The sequence below is a fragment of the Parasteatoda tepidariorum genome, chromosome 8 (assembly GCF_982258835.1).
Source record: "Parasteatoda tepidariorum strain Cologne lab strain chromosome 8, Ptep-v5.0, whole genome shotgun sequence".
Taxonomy (NCBI): domain Eukaryota; kingdom Metazoa; phylum Arthropoda; class Arachnida; order Araneae; family Theridiidae; genus Parasteatoda; species Parasteatoda tepidariorum.
Window position 1 is genome coordinate 56976441 of NC_141762.1, and position 13703 is coordinate 56990143.

At 28.2% G+C, this 13703-nt stretch overlaps 1 protein-coding gene across 1 annotated transcript; it reads left to right on the top strand.

The window, feature by feature from the left end:
- Positions 1 to 128: 128 nt before the first annotated feature.
- Positions 129 to 13251, top strand: RpLP1 (Ribosomal protein LP1). The gene is made up of 4 exons (XM_016057812.4): positions 129 to 288; positions 2924 to 2984; positions 4018 to 4203; positions 13196 to 13251. The coding sequence occupies exons 1-4, from the start codon at positions 217 to 219 to the stop codon at positions 13207 to 13209; spliced, it is 333 nt and encodes a 110-aa protein (XP_015913298.1). The 5' UTR covers positions 129 to 216; the 3' UTR covers positions 13210 to 13251.
- The last annotated feature ends 452 nt before the right edge of the window (positions 13252 to 13703 follow it).

Below are 13703 nucleotides of genomic sequence, written 5' to 3' on the forward strand. Positions count from 1 at the left end.
TTTTTTTTGATAAGCTGTAATGCTACATGCACGGCCTTCATGTCCATAAGTTTTGTCAATTCATAAATAAAAAATGGCAACAATAGTATTCAATCTTAACTAACACGTTTTCTCACCATTTCTCGTACCATCTGAATAAAGGTGTATAGTTCCCAACTTAGGTGGGCTAAGGCTTAATATTTTAAAGCAACTTACACCATTTATTACGATTTAATAATGTCTTCTACTGATGAATTAGCCTGTGTTTATTCTGCTCTGATCTTACAAGATGATGAAATTGCTGTTACAGTAAGTATATAAATTTGAATCGTTAATACACATCAAGTATAGCTTAAGTATGATTTTGATCTAAAATTTTCTTTTCAAGATTGTATTTCAATTCATATGATTTTATGTTATTTAAATTGTTAATATAATTCATATTTTTTAATTTCTGTAACATATAGTTTGAAAATTTATGGTTGCTTGACCACGTGGCTTTTGCGTCCATTGTGATAGAAACTAGTTTTAAAATTTTATCTGCATATTTTTGTTTGGAAATTGAATCGTTGCTTAGAATTTTGAATCTTTACCCGTGACTATATAATAGGTAAGCTTAGGTGACAACAGGGTAGTGACACGTGGAAAAGAACTAAAAAATCATAGAATGTAACCGGCTTTATCTAACTCGTGGTTGCATTTTTTTAATGTTTTGCGTGGAGAAAAGCTCTTTGGCACCTTAACAAGTGCCTGTGAGATAATCTTTAATGATGAAACTGAAAGCATTAACTATTGTTACGAGATGTGGGTGACTATGAAAGCAATGAAAAGCAAGTTATGAACTGAGTGCGCTATGTTTATTTCTCTATTAATACATGCAACATTAGTTTCATTCTGCTAACGCAATGCCTATGTGATGACTTTTCATAGCTTGATTTAAAATGAAAGTTTTGAACTGATTTAATGAGTCTGATAGGTATTTATTAAGTTGATTTATATAAGTTCCTATATTTAAATCTTTGTTGTTATAAGAATTTTTTTTTCAAATTTTCTTTTCTGAAAGTAATTTAGGTTTTTATACTTCAGAAGCTTTTAGATGTGAAAAGCATATGATCTGTCAAATATTTTGCGATAATTCTGTATTGTGATCTGGGGCATAATTAGACTTGTCAGAAACCCACAAGAAACTGAAAAAAGCATCACATAAAGGGCCGATTTATAACTCATAGCTACCTCCAGGCTACTTTCTTTTTTTTTTTAAATTTTCAAATTTAAAGTCTTGGTCACCTTGGTGTTTGCAGTTGGTGCCACAGATTACAATACAGAAGTGTCCTCAATTTTTTTTATGTTCTCTTGAGCGCATATGGTCGATATGGCTAATGATAGTCATGTGTTAATTTTGTCTTGAAACATGCAGCTGAATAATTGTCAAGGCTTTGCAGCTTTAATTTTGGTTTTTAATTTTAATTCAGTATTTACTTGTGGGAAAATTAAAGGAACATCTCTGAAGAGGGTCCTTGAGGGTTATAGCTTTCACCTGTAACAGACCTCCACATGTTTTTGTAGGCATGTTTTTAATTGTTGGCTGGCATTAGAGTTATGCTATAATGAGTGCAGATATGATATCTTATAAGTGCTATGCAGCATAGTAAGAGCAGACTTTTCTTCAGTGAAGTTTTATATGTATGGTTTCTGTGATGACTATAAAGCACTTGGAATTATCTTAGTATATTCTAATTATAACAATTGTTAAACACACTGATTAAATTTCTTTGGTCTATTATTTAACATAAAATAGACTTATCTGGTTTTAACCATGGTTAAAACCAGACATTTAATTTTAGTTGTCTGTAATAAGAGTAAATTATCTATTTAATTCTTGAATGTCATCTGCTGCTCAAATGATGATAGTTTTAAACTTGATAATACATGATAGTTGAACTGATTTAATGAGTCTGATGTGCAGCTTTTGTTTCATTTTCTTCTAAATATGCAAGTAGTTCTTTTGTACTGCACATGCGCGAAATAATTTTGTAGTTACTCATATTTGTCAAGTAATGAACATGGATCTGAAAAAGGCTTGATTTGAATATCTCATAAATTTAGTTTCAAGTACTTTTTTAAAAAACGAGATCAAAATGAGAAGTTTTCTACCAATTTTATTTTGTACCATAAGACAAAATTTAATGAATAATGATAATACCTAGCAATAATCATCCGTACACCAAACTGATAGTATAAAGAATAGAAAACATTCTTTTAATGAGGATGTTCCCCCACATTGCCGATATCATTTTTTAGTAAAACTTTTATAATGATACAGTGTAAAATTTGTTGAAGAGAGTTTTTAATGAATTTTTTTCAGATATCAAAACAAATTGGTAATTATTTTTTAATTTCTCAAAAAATTGTTTAATTCAATATCTACTTGCGGGAAATTTAAAGGAACATCCAGAGGGTTATAGCTTAAGTCACCTTTAGCAGACCTCCACATGTTTTTGTAGGTATGTTTTTATTTGTTGACTGGCTTTAGAGTTATGGTATATTAAGTGCAGATATCTTATGAGTGCTCTGCAGCATAGTAAGAGCAGACTTTTCTTGAGTGAAGTTTAATATGTATGGTTTTTGTGATGACTATAAAGCACTTGGAATTATCTTGGTCTGTTCTAATTATAACAATTGTTAAACACACTGTTTAAATTTCTTTGGACTATTATTTAACGTAAAATAGACACATCTAATCCTAGTTGTCTGTAATAAGAGTAAATTGTCTATATTTCATTCTTGAATGTCATCTGCTGCTCAAATGATGATAGTTATAAGCTTGATAATACGTGATAGTTGAACTGATTTAATGAGTCTGATGTGCAGCTTTTGTTTCATTTTCTTCTAAATTTACACATTGTTAACACTTTGTTGCTAAGAAGTTTAATTTCTTTTACAGCCAGAGAAGATAGCAACTTTATTGAAAGCTGCTAATGTGGATGTGGAGTCTTATTGGCCAGGTATATTATATTTTATTTAAAGATAATTTTACCCTCTTCAGGGTTCAGAAATTTGGGTCGGTTAACGAACCCTACACCAAGTTTTGTCTTCGGCAGACGCTTCTTCCATTATTTCTCCGAAATTAGTATTCTGCATTGGGCAGTAAGTATAGGCTAAATCCCAAATATTTGTAGTTGCATCTCTAATTTAGAAGCAGCAATGCAATCATTTTTTGAAAATTGAATTCTTTTACTGTAATTTTGCACTGTTTTTTTATTATGATTTTACACTGAGTTAAGTTTTACAAAAGCAGGACTTTCCATAAAATGTCTGGACAGACCCCTGCTCTTTGCAAATCATTTTATTATTTAATTTGTTCTAGTTTCGGTTTTTAATAGGTACTTTTAATTATAATTTAGTAATTCTTGCTGCCATTGAAATATCAACAACTCCCAAAGCAGAGTTATCTTTGGTGAGACAAGTTATTCATAGGAGAATTTGCTTTCTTTAACATTTTTGAAATTTCTATGATAGTTTAATTTAGTTATACCAGGAATGATTTAATTTGCTAACTTTGGATTTTATACATATTCAGAAGCCAATGTAAAATTGATCGACAAGTGCTAATTTTTTTATCATTCCAAGATAGATTAAGCATTTTTAAATTATAATTGTTTTATCTCTTAAGTAAATCTGAAACAAAGCCTTTTTCTTTTACAAATAAAGAAGCTCATTTCTATAAGACTAAAACTAAAGGTTCTTAATATACGTGTTTTTTCCTTATTGAACAGAACCTTATTTTGATGTTTGCAAGTTGTACATTTTTCGCAATTTTTCCAAAAAAATAATCTAAAGGCACCTGATTTTAAAAATTTTTTGAAAAACTCTGGAATAACTGCTGCTCAGAAATTTACTTAATTGCTTAGTTATGCCTGATATTTATTTAAATATAATAATTTATTAAATATAATATAATAATTATATTAAATATAATATTTAATATAATAATTTCTATTTAGTTAATGATTTTTTTATGTACATTTATTTCTGCAGGTCTCTTTGCAAGAGCTTTGGAGGGTGTTGATGTTAAACAACTGATCACAAATGTAGGATCTGGAGTTGGAGCTGCACCTGCTGCTAGTTCTGCTCCTGCAGCTGACGCTGGTGATGCTAAGGCAGAAAGCAAAAAGGAAGAAAAGAAAGAAGAATCTGAGGAGGAAGATGATGACATGGGATTCGGTAATGTTTTCTCTATAATTTATTGCAGCTTTTAATGACATGATTTACCAAGTTTAAAGTTTAATTTTTTAAATTAATTTCTGAATTAAATTTTTATTTCTTATTCAACATAAAGTGCTATGAAAATGATGCTTTATCAATGGATCCTTTTGAAACATAATGAAAAGATCTAATTTCTGATTTTCTAGTTCTTTATTATTTATTTTCATGATAAATTGATTATAATATATATCTGACTCAGGGGTCTGTTTAGAAGAAATTTGGGTCCGTTAACGGACCCTTCACAAAATATCTTTTCATAAAAACGGACCCTTCACAAAGCATTTTAACTTTAAAACGGACCCTTCACAAAATATTTTAACTTAAAAACGGACCCTTCACAAAATGATTTTTCTTTTAATCGGACCCTTCACAAATTTGTTTATCTTCATTATTGTTTTGTTAATCGAATAAACCCTTCCCTGGTAGGGGTGAGGGAATAAAGGCAGATATAAACGAACTAAATTTTGTCTTCGGCATTCAGCAGTAAATTCTGCGTTCAGCAGTATAGGCTAAATACCAAATATTTGTATGTTGCATCTCTAATTTAGAAACAGCAATTGTTGTTTATTTTTTAAAATTTAATTTTTTCAATTAAAATTTTACAGTGTTGAGCATAATCTTGTATGTCTTTACAATTTAAAAACTCCTTGAAAAAATTTTTTTGCGATAACGGACCCTATTTTCACAAATTCACAAAAGCGGACCCTGGTTGAAAGAATGTGACTTAACGTTTATTTTATATTCACAAATTACGAGTAATTTTTTCACAATTTTACCAAAAACGGACCTTTCACAAAATGTCTGGACAGACCCCTGTGACTTCTTACTGTATGTTAATGTGCGACTTCAGCTTAAAGTGCCTTTATCCTGTGGCTCAGTCGCAAATATTGTTTATAACCAATCTGTTAATGGTTTAATATTAACTGAACATGATGTTTTATCAATGGATCCTTTTGATGCAAATGAAAAGACAGAATTGCTGATCAGTTATTCAAGTGATTATATTCAATAGTAAATCAATTCATCTCTTTAAGTAGCTTGTTATCAAGGGCGGTTAATCTATATTACCACTTTCAAATTAATGTTTCAAGTGAATTTAATTGAATTACTTATCAGCCTATAGAAAGTTTTAAATCACTTTTATATGCCATCTTTGTTTTAACCCCTTCAGCTCTGATATCCTAATATTAGACCAAATCTTTACAATGCTTTGTTTTTCTCATTTTTTAGATTTTTAACACCGTGACCTAGTCGGCTAGGTTTCATTATTTATCGAGTAATGTAAAGGGTGTCGTAGTTGTTTCATCCTCGGGTCCAGGTTTTCATTTTCCCTCCCCTTCGACTCAAAGCCTCATATGATTCTACTGCTTAGCCCGTAAACTAGCTTGGCGCGATTATCGCCGCTTTTACACCAAATGTTTATTGCCGATGAAACTTATAGAATAAAATATATAACGAGGAAGAGCATGACGCTCTTCCTCACATTTGGGTGGTGCGCTTGTAACCTTTTCAGCAATTTCTTGGGGGAAAAAGAGATTACAAGATCATGTACTTACTTTGTTTGAAACTGAAAGGGGAACTAACAGTATTATGTTTTCAACAATCAAGAAGTTAGAGACATGCTTCTTTAAATTTTGTTTTTAAAAATTATATTTTTAAAATAAAAGTTTGTTTTTTAAAAGAAATTTAATAGGAATTTCTTGTTTTTAAAAATATAAGCATTCTTATTGAAGGAATTTTTATTTTTAATAACATTATTTATAAGTTTAAGGAAATTCTTAATTTCAAAAATCTAAATTGATTTTTTAAAATCATTATTTATTTTTATTACTAGTTGAAGGGAATTATTATTATTATTTTTTAAATATTGCTTTTTTATTTAAAGAAAATCAAATTTTTATTATTATTTATAAGAAAATTCTTATTTTGTTGAATATTATTTATTTTCAAAAAACATTCTTTGTTTTAAAAATATTTAATTGCTTTTTGAAAACCTTATTTCTATTTAAAAACATTATTTTCTATATTTAAATTTTTCTTAAAAGAAATTCTTTATTTTAAAATATAATTTATTTTTTAAAACTATTACTTGTTTGGGGATTTTAACTGCATGGTACATTTATAAGTAAAAAATTTTATTTTTTAAATCTTATTTTACTCTTCCTGTTAGCGATTTTTCTAGTAAATTTTATTCAAACATTTATTTGATTACATGATTACCTCTTCTAATATTAATTAATATTTTATATTAATATTTTTAAAATATGAATATATATATATCTTAATATTTTTAAAAACTATTATCTTCATTTATATCGAAACACAGCTAAATTAAGTTAATAAATTTTTAAAAAAATTGTGGTTAAATATTTAAACTTTTAATCAAATTAGACTTTGAGTTTTCTATACATGGGATGTCAAAAACTGTGCAGTGAATACCTCTTGATCTAGGGGTTATAGAAACATGGTTAAAATTGCAAATATTTTTCAAATTAAGTTAGTATCATATAATAGTTATGATTGCGTGACTTGTTTTAGTAAGATTTTAGAAAAGTAACCTTTTTAAACCTTGTTTTATTGCTTAAACCTAAAATCAGAAAAATGCTCATTAAGTACTTTTATACAATAGTCTGTAAAAAAAGTTTTTTTAAAAAAATGGTAAAATTTACCCCAAAAAAGAATTAAAAAAATCTTTTATTACTTTCTCACAAAGAAATAGGAGAAAGAAGTCGTCTGCATAACATTTTAGAAACCACAATAAAAACTTTCTCACTAACATGGTTGCAAACTTAACTGAACTGCAAACTAATGAAAATTAAATTGAACTTCACTAAACTGAATATTTCAATCTTATGATAAGAGCCATGATGGCTCAGGAAAAGAGCGCTCGCCTTCAAATTAGATGAACAGGTTTCAAAAGCGGTAGACGGATCAAGGGTTAGTGTCCCCTTACCGTCAGCCTAACCATGATATGTTTTCGTGGTTTTCCTCTCCATGTAACACACATACGGATTAGTTTCATCAAAAAGTCCTCGACGAAGACACATTTCTCCCAACACTTGGTTCAGGAGTTCCCTTGTCTTCTGGATTGGGTTCAAAATAACAAGGATACGGAGTTGAAGTGGGACTAAACATATGAAAAGTTTAAAATTGAAATACCTAAGAATGAAAGATTTTTAAATGCAATGGCCTCTTAAATGGATTGCATTATAAAATTTATTCGTATTTGGTTGAAATTATCCAAAGCTATTAGCACTGAAAAATGTATAAATGAAATGCATTGATAGAAAGAAAATAGTTATAATTAATATTTAATTATTTTTACAAAGTTTATCTCGAAGTTGATGGTTGACAGTTAGCAATTTTTCATAAATTTGAAAGAAATAATGAAAATTTTACTTCTATTTACTTTTTTTTTGTTGAAATATTTAAATAAAACTTTCACTTAATAATATGAAGCATATTTATGAAAATTGCTCAAGAAAAATAAGAAAGAATTAAAACACTGAAATCTCAATTAAGTAATAATACGATTTTATAAATTTTGTAAAGTGTATTTTACGGATACTTTGAAGTATGAAAATATTGAAGTTATTTCAGTTAAAATTAAAGTTCGGTTAAAATAAATAATAGTTTAAAAAAATATCGAGCAATTTTATATCATATTCTAAATTTTTAATCTTGTTTTATAATCAGTTAATCCTTTTTTCTTAACTATAAACTAATGGATTTTTAGCAATAAATAAAAATAAATATTATTTCTTCATTTTAACAAGTTTTTTTTTATAATTAATCCCCTAATCAGTCAATTTTGACTTCTAAAAAATACTATTTATTAATATACTCTAAAAAAACTATTTAAAAAACTGTTTAAAAAAATAAAAATCTATTTACACATTTATTTCGCTAATCTTCCTATTTCTAAACTAAGAAAATTGTACTACTCATGAAGTGAAATTATGAAAGTTGCACCTACTAATTTTATTAAGAAATTACAAAGTTTATTAAGAATTTATTAAAATATTACAACATATTTTGATTCTCACAATCAAAATATAAGTCAATGAATAAGAGTTAATCTAAAATAATACAGCATAAAGTAAAATTAATACTTGACCCATGAACATCATGCGCTTTTATCACGCACTTTTAATTATACGAGTGTTTTACAAAGTTTTGAAATATTAAACATTCCAACTCACAAAATTTTTTCCCAATTGAAATTCGAAATAAAATATTCTTAGATCAAAAAATCATGACAAGTAAACAAGCCATTATTAATATGTAATATTAATATATAGTATAAATAAGGATGTATAATTAGTATTTGGATAATGAATTAGAGCTGATAAAATTGAAGTTAAGATTAAGGTATGAGTAAGAATTAGCTTAGGTAAAGCCATATTAGACAGGTCTCTTTAAAAAAAAAAAAATTCTTAGTATGTTTTAGTCTTACTCTGTAATACAAGCTTGATTGTTAATATACAGGGTGTTTATAAAGTCCCGGACCCATTTTGATGTCTAATACCTCATAAAATAATAAAGATAGATTAAAATTAATAACATAAATGGTTAGATAGACTCAAAAAGTTTCATGACCCCTGTCAATGAACTTCCACGTGTGCTCCCTTCGTCGCACGGAGAATATCAAGTCGATAGTCAATTTCACGCCAGGTAGCGGCAAGCATGTCGATGTATGCATTCTCCTTAATATCCGCTCGAATAAAACATCACATAGAAAGTAAACATAACATTGCAATAGTTGCCAAAAAAAATGCAATTAATAAGCAGACGATATTTAGAAAAGTACAGATATTTAGGCAGGAAAATGAAATTATCTGAAATTAACCACACGCACAGACGATATTTACAAAAGTAAAGATATTCAAACCTGAAAAGGAAAATATATGAGTTATTCCAGCAATAAATGCCATAAGTTTGTTTATATCTTCATTGAGTTATTAAACAGCAAAATGGGTCCGGGAATTTATAAACACCCTGTATATATAGAATTCAATCAATTTGATTTAAATCAAGCAATTATATTTCATTTAAGTTCAGATTTTCTAATAAAATAATTTAAAAATTTTACCGCTGAAACCCTTGTTAAAAATTATAATATTGAAGAAATCTTAACTATTCAAAAAAAGAAGAGAAAGAAAATAATAATAATTTAATAACTGCTCAAATTTGTTTTAAATTGTTTTAATATTTGCTCAAATATTTAAAATAATTCTCATATGACTGTAAAAAAAGAAGAATTTAGTCCGTAATACAAGGTTGATTGCTAATATATAGAATTCGATCAATATACCACTGAACCACTTGCTAAAAATTATAATATTAAAGTGATCTTAACTATTCAAAAAGATTTAAATAATTATTTAAATTCTTTTAAATAATTTTAATATTTGTTTAAATACTTAAAATAAGTCCCATATCTCTGTAAAATATATCAAAAAAGTGAAGTTAACTATCTATTAAATATCTGATGTAAAAATAATTTTAATTGACTGAATGCTTTAAATGATTTCAATCAATGACAATTAAATAAAAAATAAAGAATTAAATAAATTTCTCCAACTTTAAAATGAATATTAATCCAAACCTTCATTAAGTTTATATGCTATGTTTTAGTTACAGAAAATAACATTCTTTGGGAAAAATTGACCAAGTTTTGATGTCCTAAAAAATTTCTTATGAAGTTTTCTTATGATTTCTAGAAAAAAAAAATTTAAAAAAAGATTCCTTAGTTTCAGAATTTTTTAAATACGATGTTCCTCTAAAGAGAATAAATCAGAATTAAAAGAGAATAAATTTCACAAATTATTAATATCGAGTTGCTCAGATATATATTAAATTTAATGCAATAAGTACTATTCATAAAAAAGTATGATATAATTTAGGGTCGAATATAGGTATAACTGTATCTACATTTTGCAAAATGCTCTGTAAGACTAAACCTATTGGGTGCTGCTATGTCGATTGAGAATATTTCTTTTTCTTTTCAATTTCTTAGAATTATTGCATTTAATAATGAACATATAAAGCAGAAAAAAGATTTTGTATTAAACAAATTTCTTTACTTTTATAGATAATTTCACACTTCCAACCAAAGCTCCCATTTCGGGACAGACGAACTGGGAGTCATTATCAAGTGCTAGTAATAAATTTTTTGAATTAGCTGGTATTAAGGAAAGCTTATTACCAAGCATTTTCTGCAATTAAAGTTTTTAGCATTGCTTTAAAAAGAAGCGATGGAAAAGAACCCACTATTTTCGTATTTTACTTATTTTTATTATAAAAATCGAATACAAATAATTGAACTTCTGGGGTTGTATCTAATATAAGGTTTTTACCCTCTCTTGCTGTTTGCACGAAATATAATGTCATAATATATTTAGCCAAGAAAATTAAACGGCTATTGAGGATAAGTTTTGCGATTTTTGAGAAAGAAAGGGATCTACATCTTTTTTTTAGATTAATATTTTGGCAAAATAATCTGCTGCGAACTCGTCCGTTTGTGGAATGAGTATTTATAACATCAATTTCTACTTATGATATCGATATTGCTAGCTAGGAGTGCGATTTTCCATTATTTTGCAGTTTCGATTTCTCGAGCACGCGCAGTCAACTTTTTCAGGAGAATAGGGGTATATTTTTACGTTATGAGCTGCCAAGTTGCGATTCCCCACATGGCGAAACTTGTATCTAGTCCTTGGCATGACAATGACTGCAAACATACACTAACCCCTTTGCCCTACCCAGCCACTCCCTTTCAGCGATTGGAAGGGGGGTGTCAAACACGATGCGAGGATGAAAACTACATGTAACCAATGTAAAGATGTGTTCTAATACTAATTTGCTACATCCAAATGAATTAAATTCTTACTGTTTGTTTTTACACTTGTTATATGCTTGATCATGATGTTAAATCAATGGATCCTTTTGATACAAAATGAAAAGATCTTACTGCTGATTCTAGTTTTTGTGAATATTTTCTTAGTTTTGCATGTTTAGATTTTAGAATTTCTTAGTCCCTGTTTACTGCTAATCAGGGACAACAGATCATTTCTAGAGCGAATTATCTTTTTACGCTTCTGTGGTTTCAGAATTTTTTTATTTATTAATCAATTTAAAATTTTAGTTTTATATTACACTTTAAAGAAGTACATATATTGTATTTTTTTTAGCTATTTTATAGCTTCCATTCTTTATTTAAAGTTTTTTTAAGTTTAAGACCAATAAAGATGAAGAGTATAGCAGTTTTGGTTATACCTGTCATTTCAATTAATGTTATAGCTTTTTTAAATTGTTTTTGTGGAGAAAATAGTAACTTCAGTGATTAATTCTTGGAATTATTCAGAGATTTGAAAATCTGAAATGGCGAACCTGTATGTGTGTGAATGTATTGATTAAAAGACAGTATCATATTTGGCACCAACATGTCTGCAGCCCTTCGTTAGTCCACTTGCTGCTCAAGTGGCTATTCGCTCTATTATCAGGGATGAGCTTTTTCCGCTTCTTTTACTTTTGTGCCTCGAATATCCGCCTTTTTATCAGACTCCGATTATCTAAAAGTTTCTCCTTTTTTTTAAAAAAAAAAAAAAAAAAAAAAAGATTTTAAATAAAGATTTTGCTTTTTCGAAAAATTTAGCCATTGAAGTAAAAGAATTATATATATTTCCGATTTTCAAAGATAAACAGAAAATTATCTGTCAATCCTTCCGCATTTTAGCTATTTTCGCCGCTTTTACGCACAGAAGATACGATTTGCGTCATTTTTGCCTGCCTGCCAGATTGCTCGTATTTTCGTAATTCAGACGTTCCTTCTTCCACATTAAAAAAAGTGGCGTGTGTGAGAAAAGATAAGGTTGATATGTGGTGAAAATATTTATTTGCCCACTCAATTAATTTGTAAATTTTTATTAATTATGGCTAAACAAAAGCAATATAAACAAGCTTCATATGAATCCATAGCCCTGAATCTGCTAATATCTTGATTCTTATTCATGTGATTTTAATGTCAAGCATCGATTCTCGTACTTTGATAAAGATTCTCGATTCTTTACCTAATTTTAAAGTTACATGTTGCGATTCTTATTCACATGATTTAAATATCGTACTTTGAGATTCTTATTACGAGATTTAAAAATTCAATGTAGCTGTTCTTATTTGCAAGTTTTTAATATCCTATGTAGTGATTCGTATTCACACAAGTTTAAAATTCATTGTTGTGATTCATTTCTGCGGTTATAATATCGAACATTGATTTTCGTATTTATATGATGTTTGAGAATTATGCATCGTGATTCGTATTTACGCGATCTAAAAGTTACACAGTATGATTTGGATTTTTTTCTTAAATCTAATATCGAGTTCCATATTTACGCGATTTCAAAATCCATTATAGCTATTTTGGAATCTAAGATCGCTATAAATCATGTAATAGTATTTATTTAAAGAAAGGGAACGTAAATGTATATTCTCAGTAGTTTAATGTGCTATACTAGGCAGATTTTCAAGTAATAATTGTCTCCTTTGTGTGAACTGAAGAAAATATAATTTCTAACTTTATTTTTTTAATGGATAATTTTACTTTTTTCTAAATGTTAAGTATCGATGTAATCATTCATATATTCATAAATTAGTACGCATAGTTATTTATTATCTGATATCGTCTGGAATTCATTATTAAACGATTTCACACGCGTAAGATTTACTCACGTGGAGGTTCAGCTTTTTTGCCTTTTAGTCAATCGCATCCCTGAAAATTAGTTACTATAAATGTGTCTTTTTTTTCTATCAACAATTATTAGCATATATAGGCATATTCAAAACTTACATTCTGTGCTTGTGTGAAATTTGTCCTTATTTCTAATGCTGTGTTTGGTAATGTCAATATATTATATGATATAGTTACTAATTGTATTTTTTCTTTTCTTTGTAGGTCTTTTTGACTAGAAGGTGCTTGTATTTTTATACAAATAAAAAAGTTTTTAACTATTTTTGATTTTTCTTTTAAAAAAGTGTATACATTGTTACTGTACAGAATTTTTATACAGCGAATGAATGTTACTACCATAGCTACTGGATTTTGCCAGTTTCTCCTGGTTTAATAAAAATTCTGGTTTTTATGCATTTTTAGAAAATTCCTTAAGATATAATAAGTTTCCAAAAGAAATCCCTATTGAAATAGTCTTTTTACTATCTTTGATGGATTAAGTGTCTATACCTATTCAAAATTATGAGTAAACATGATACATCACATTTACGGTTCTTTTCATGTCAATCATAACTGGAAGATATTCAGGGGTGATTGAAGAAATAGCATGGTGTGATTTTTCTGCGAATATCAAGATTTTCAAGACCATTGGATCTCGTGCTTCCGCTAATCAAAGGCTTATAATCCGAGATTTTCGCCGATTCCCGCTAGCGAGGTACTGACGTACACTTGT

What these genes read in the sequence shown, in the direction of transcription:
- RpLP1 (XM_016057812.4), top strand. Translation starts at nt 217, where the DNA reads ATGTCTTCTACTGATGAATTAGCCTGTGTTTATTCTGCTCTGATCTTA. An exon ending in ATGATGAAATTGCTGTTACA is followed by an intron (nt 289 to 2,923) that starts GTAAGTATATAA and finishes TTTCTTTTACAG; the next exon opens with CCAGAGAAGATAGCAACTTT. An exon ending in TGTGGAGTCTTATTGGCCAG is followed by an intron (nt 2,985 to 4,017) that starts GTATATTATATT and finishes TTATTTCTGCAG; the next exon opens with GTCTCTTTGCAAGAGCTTTG.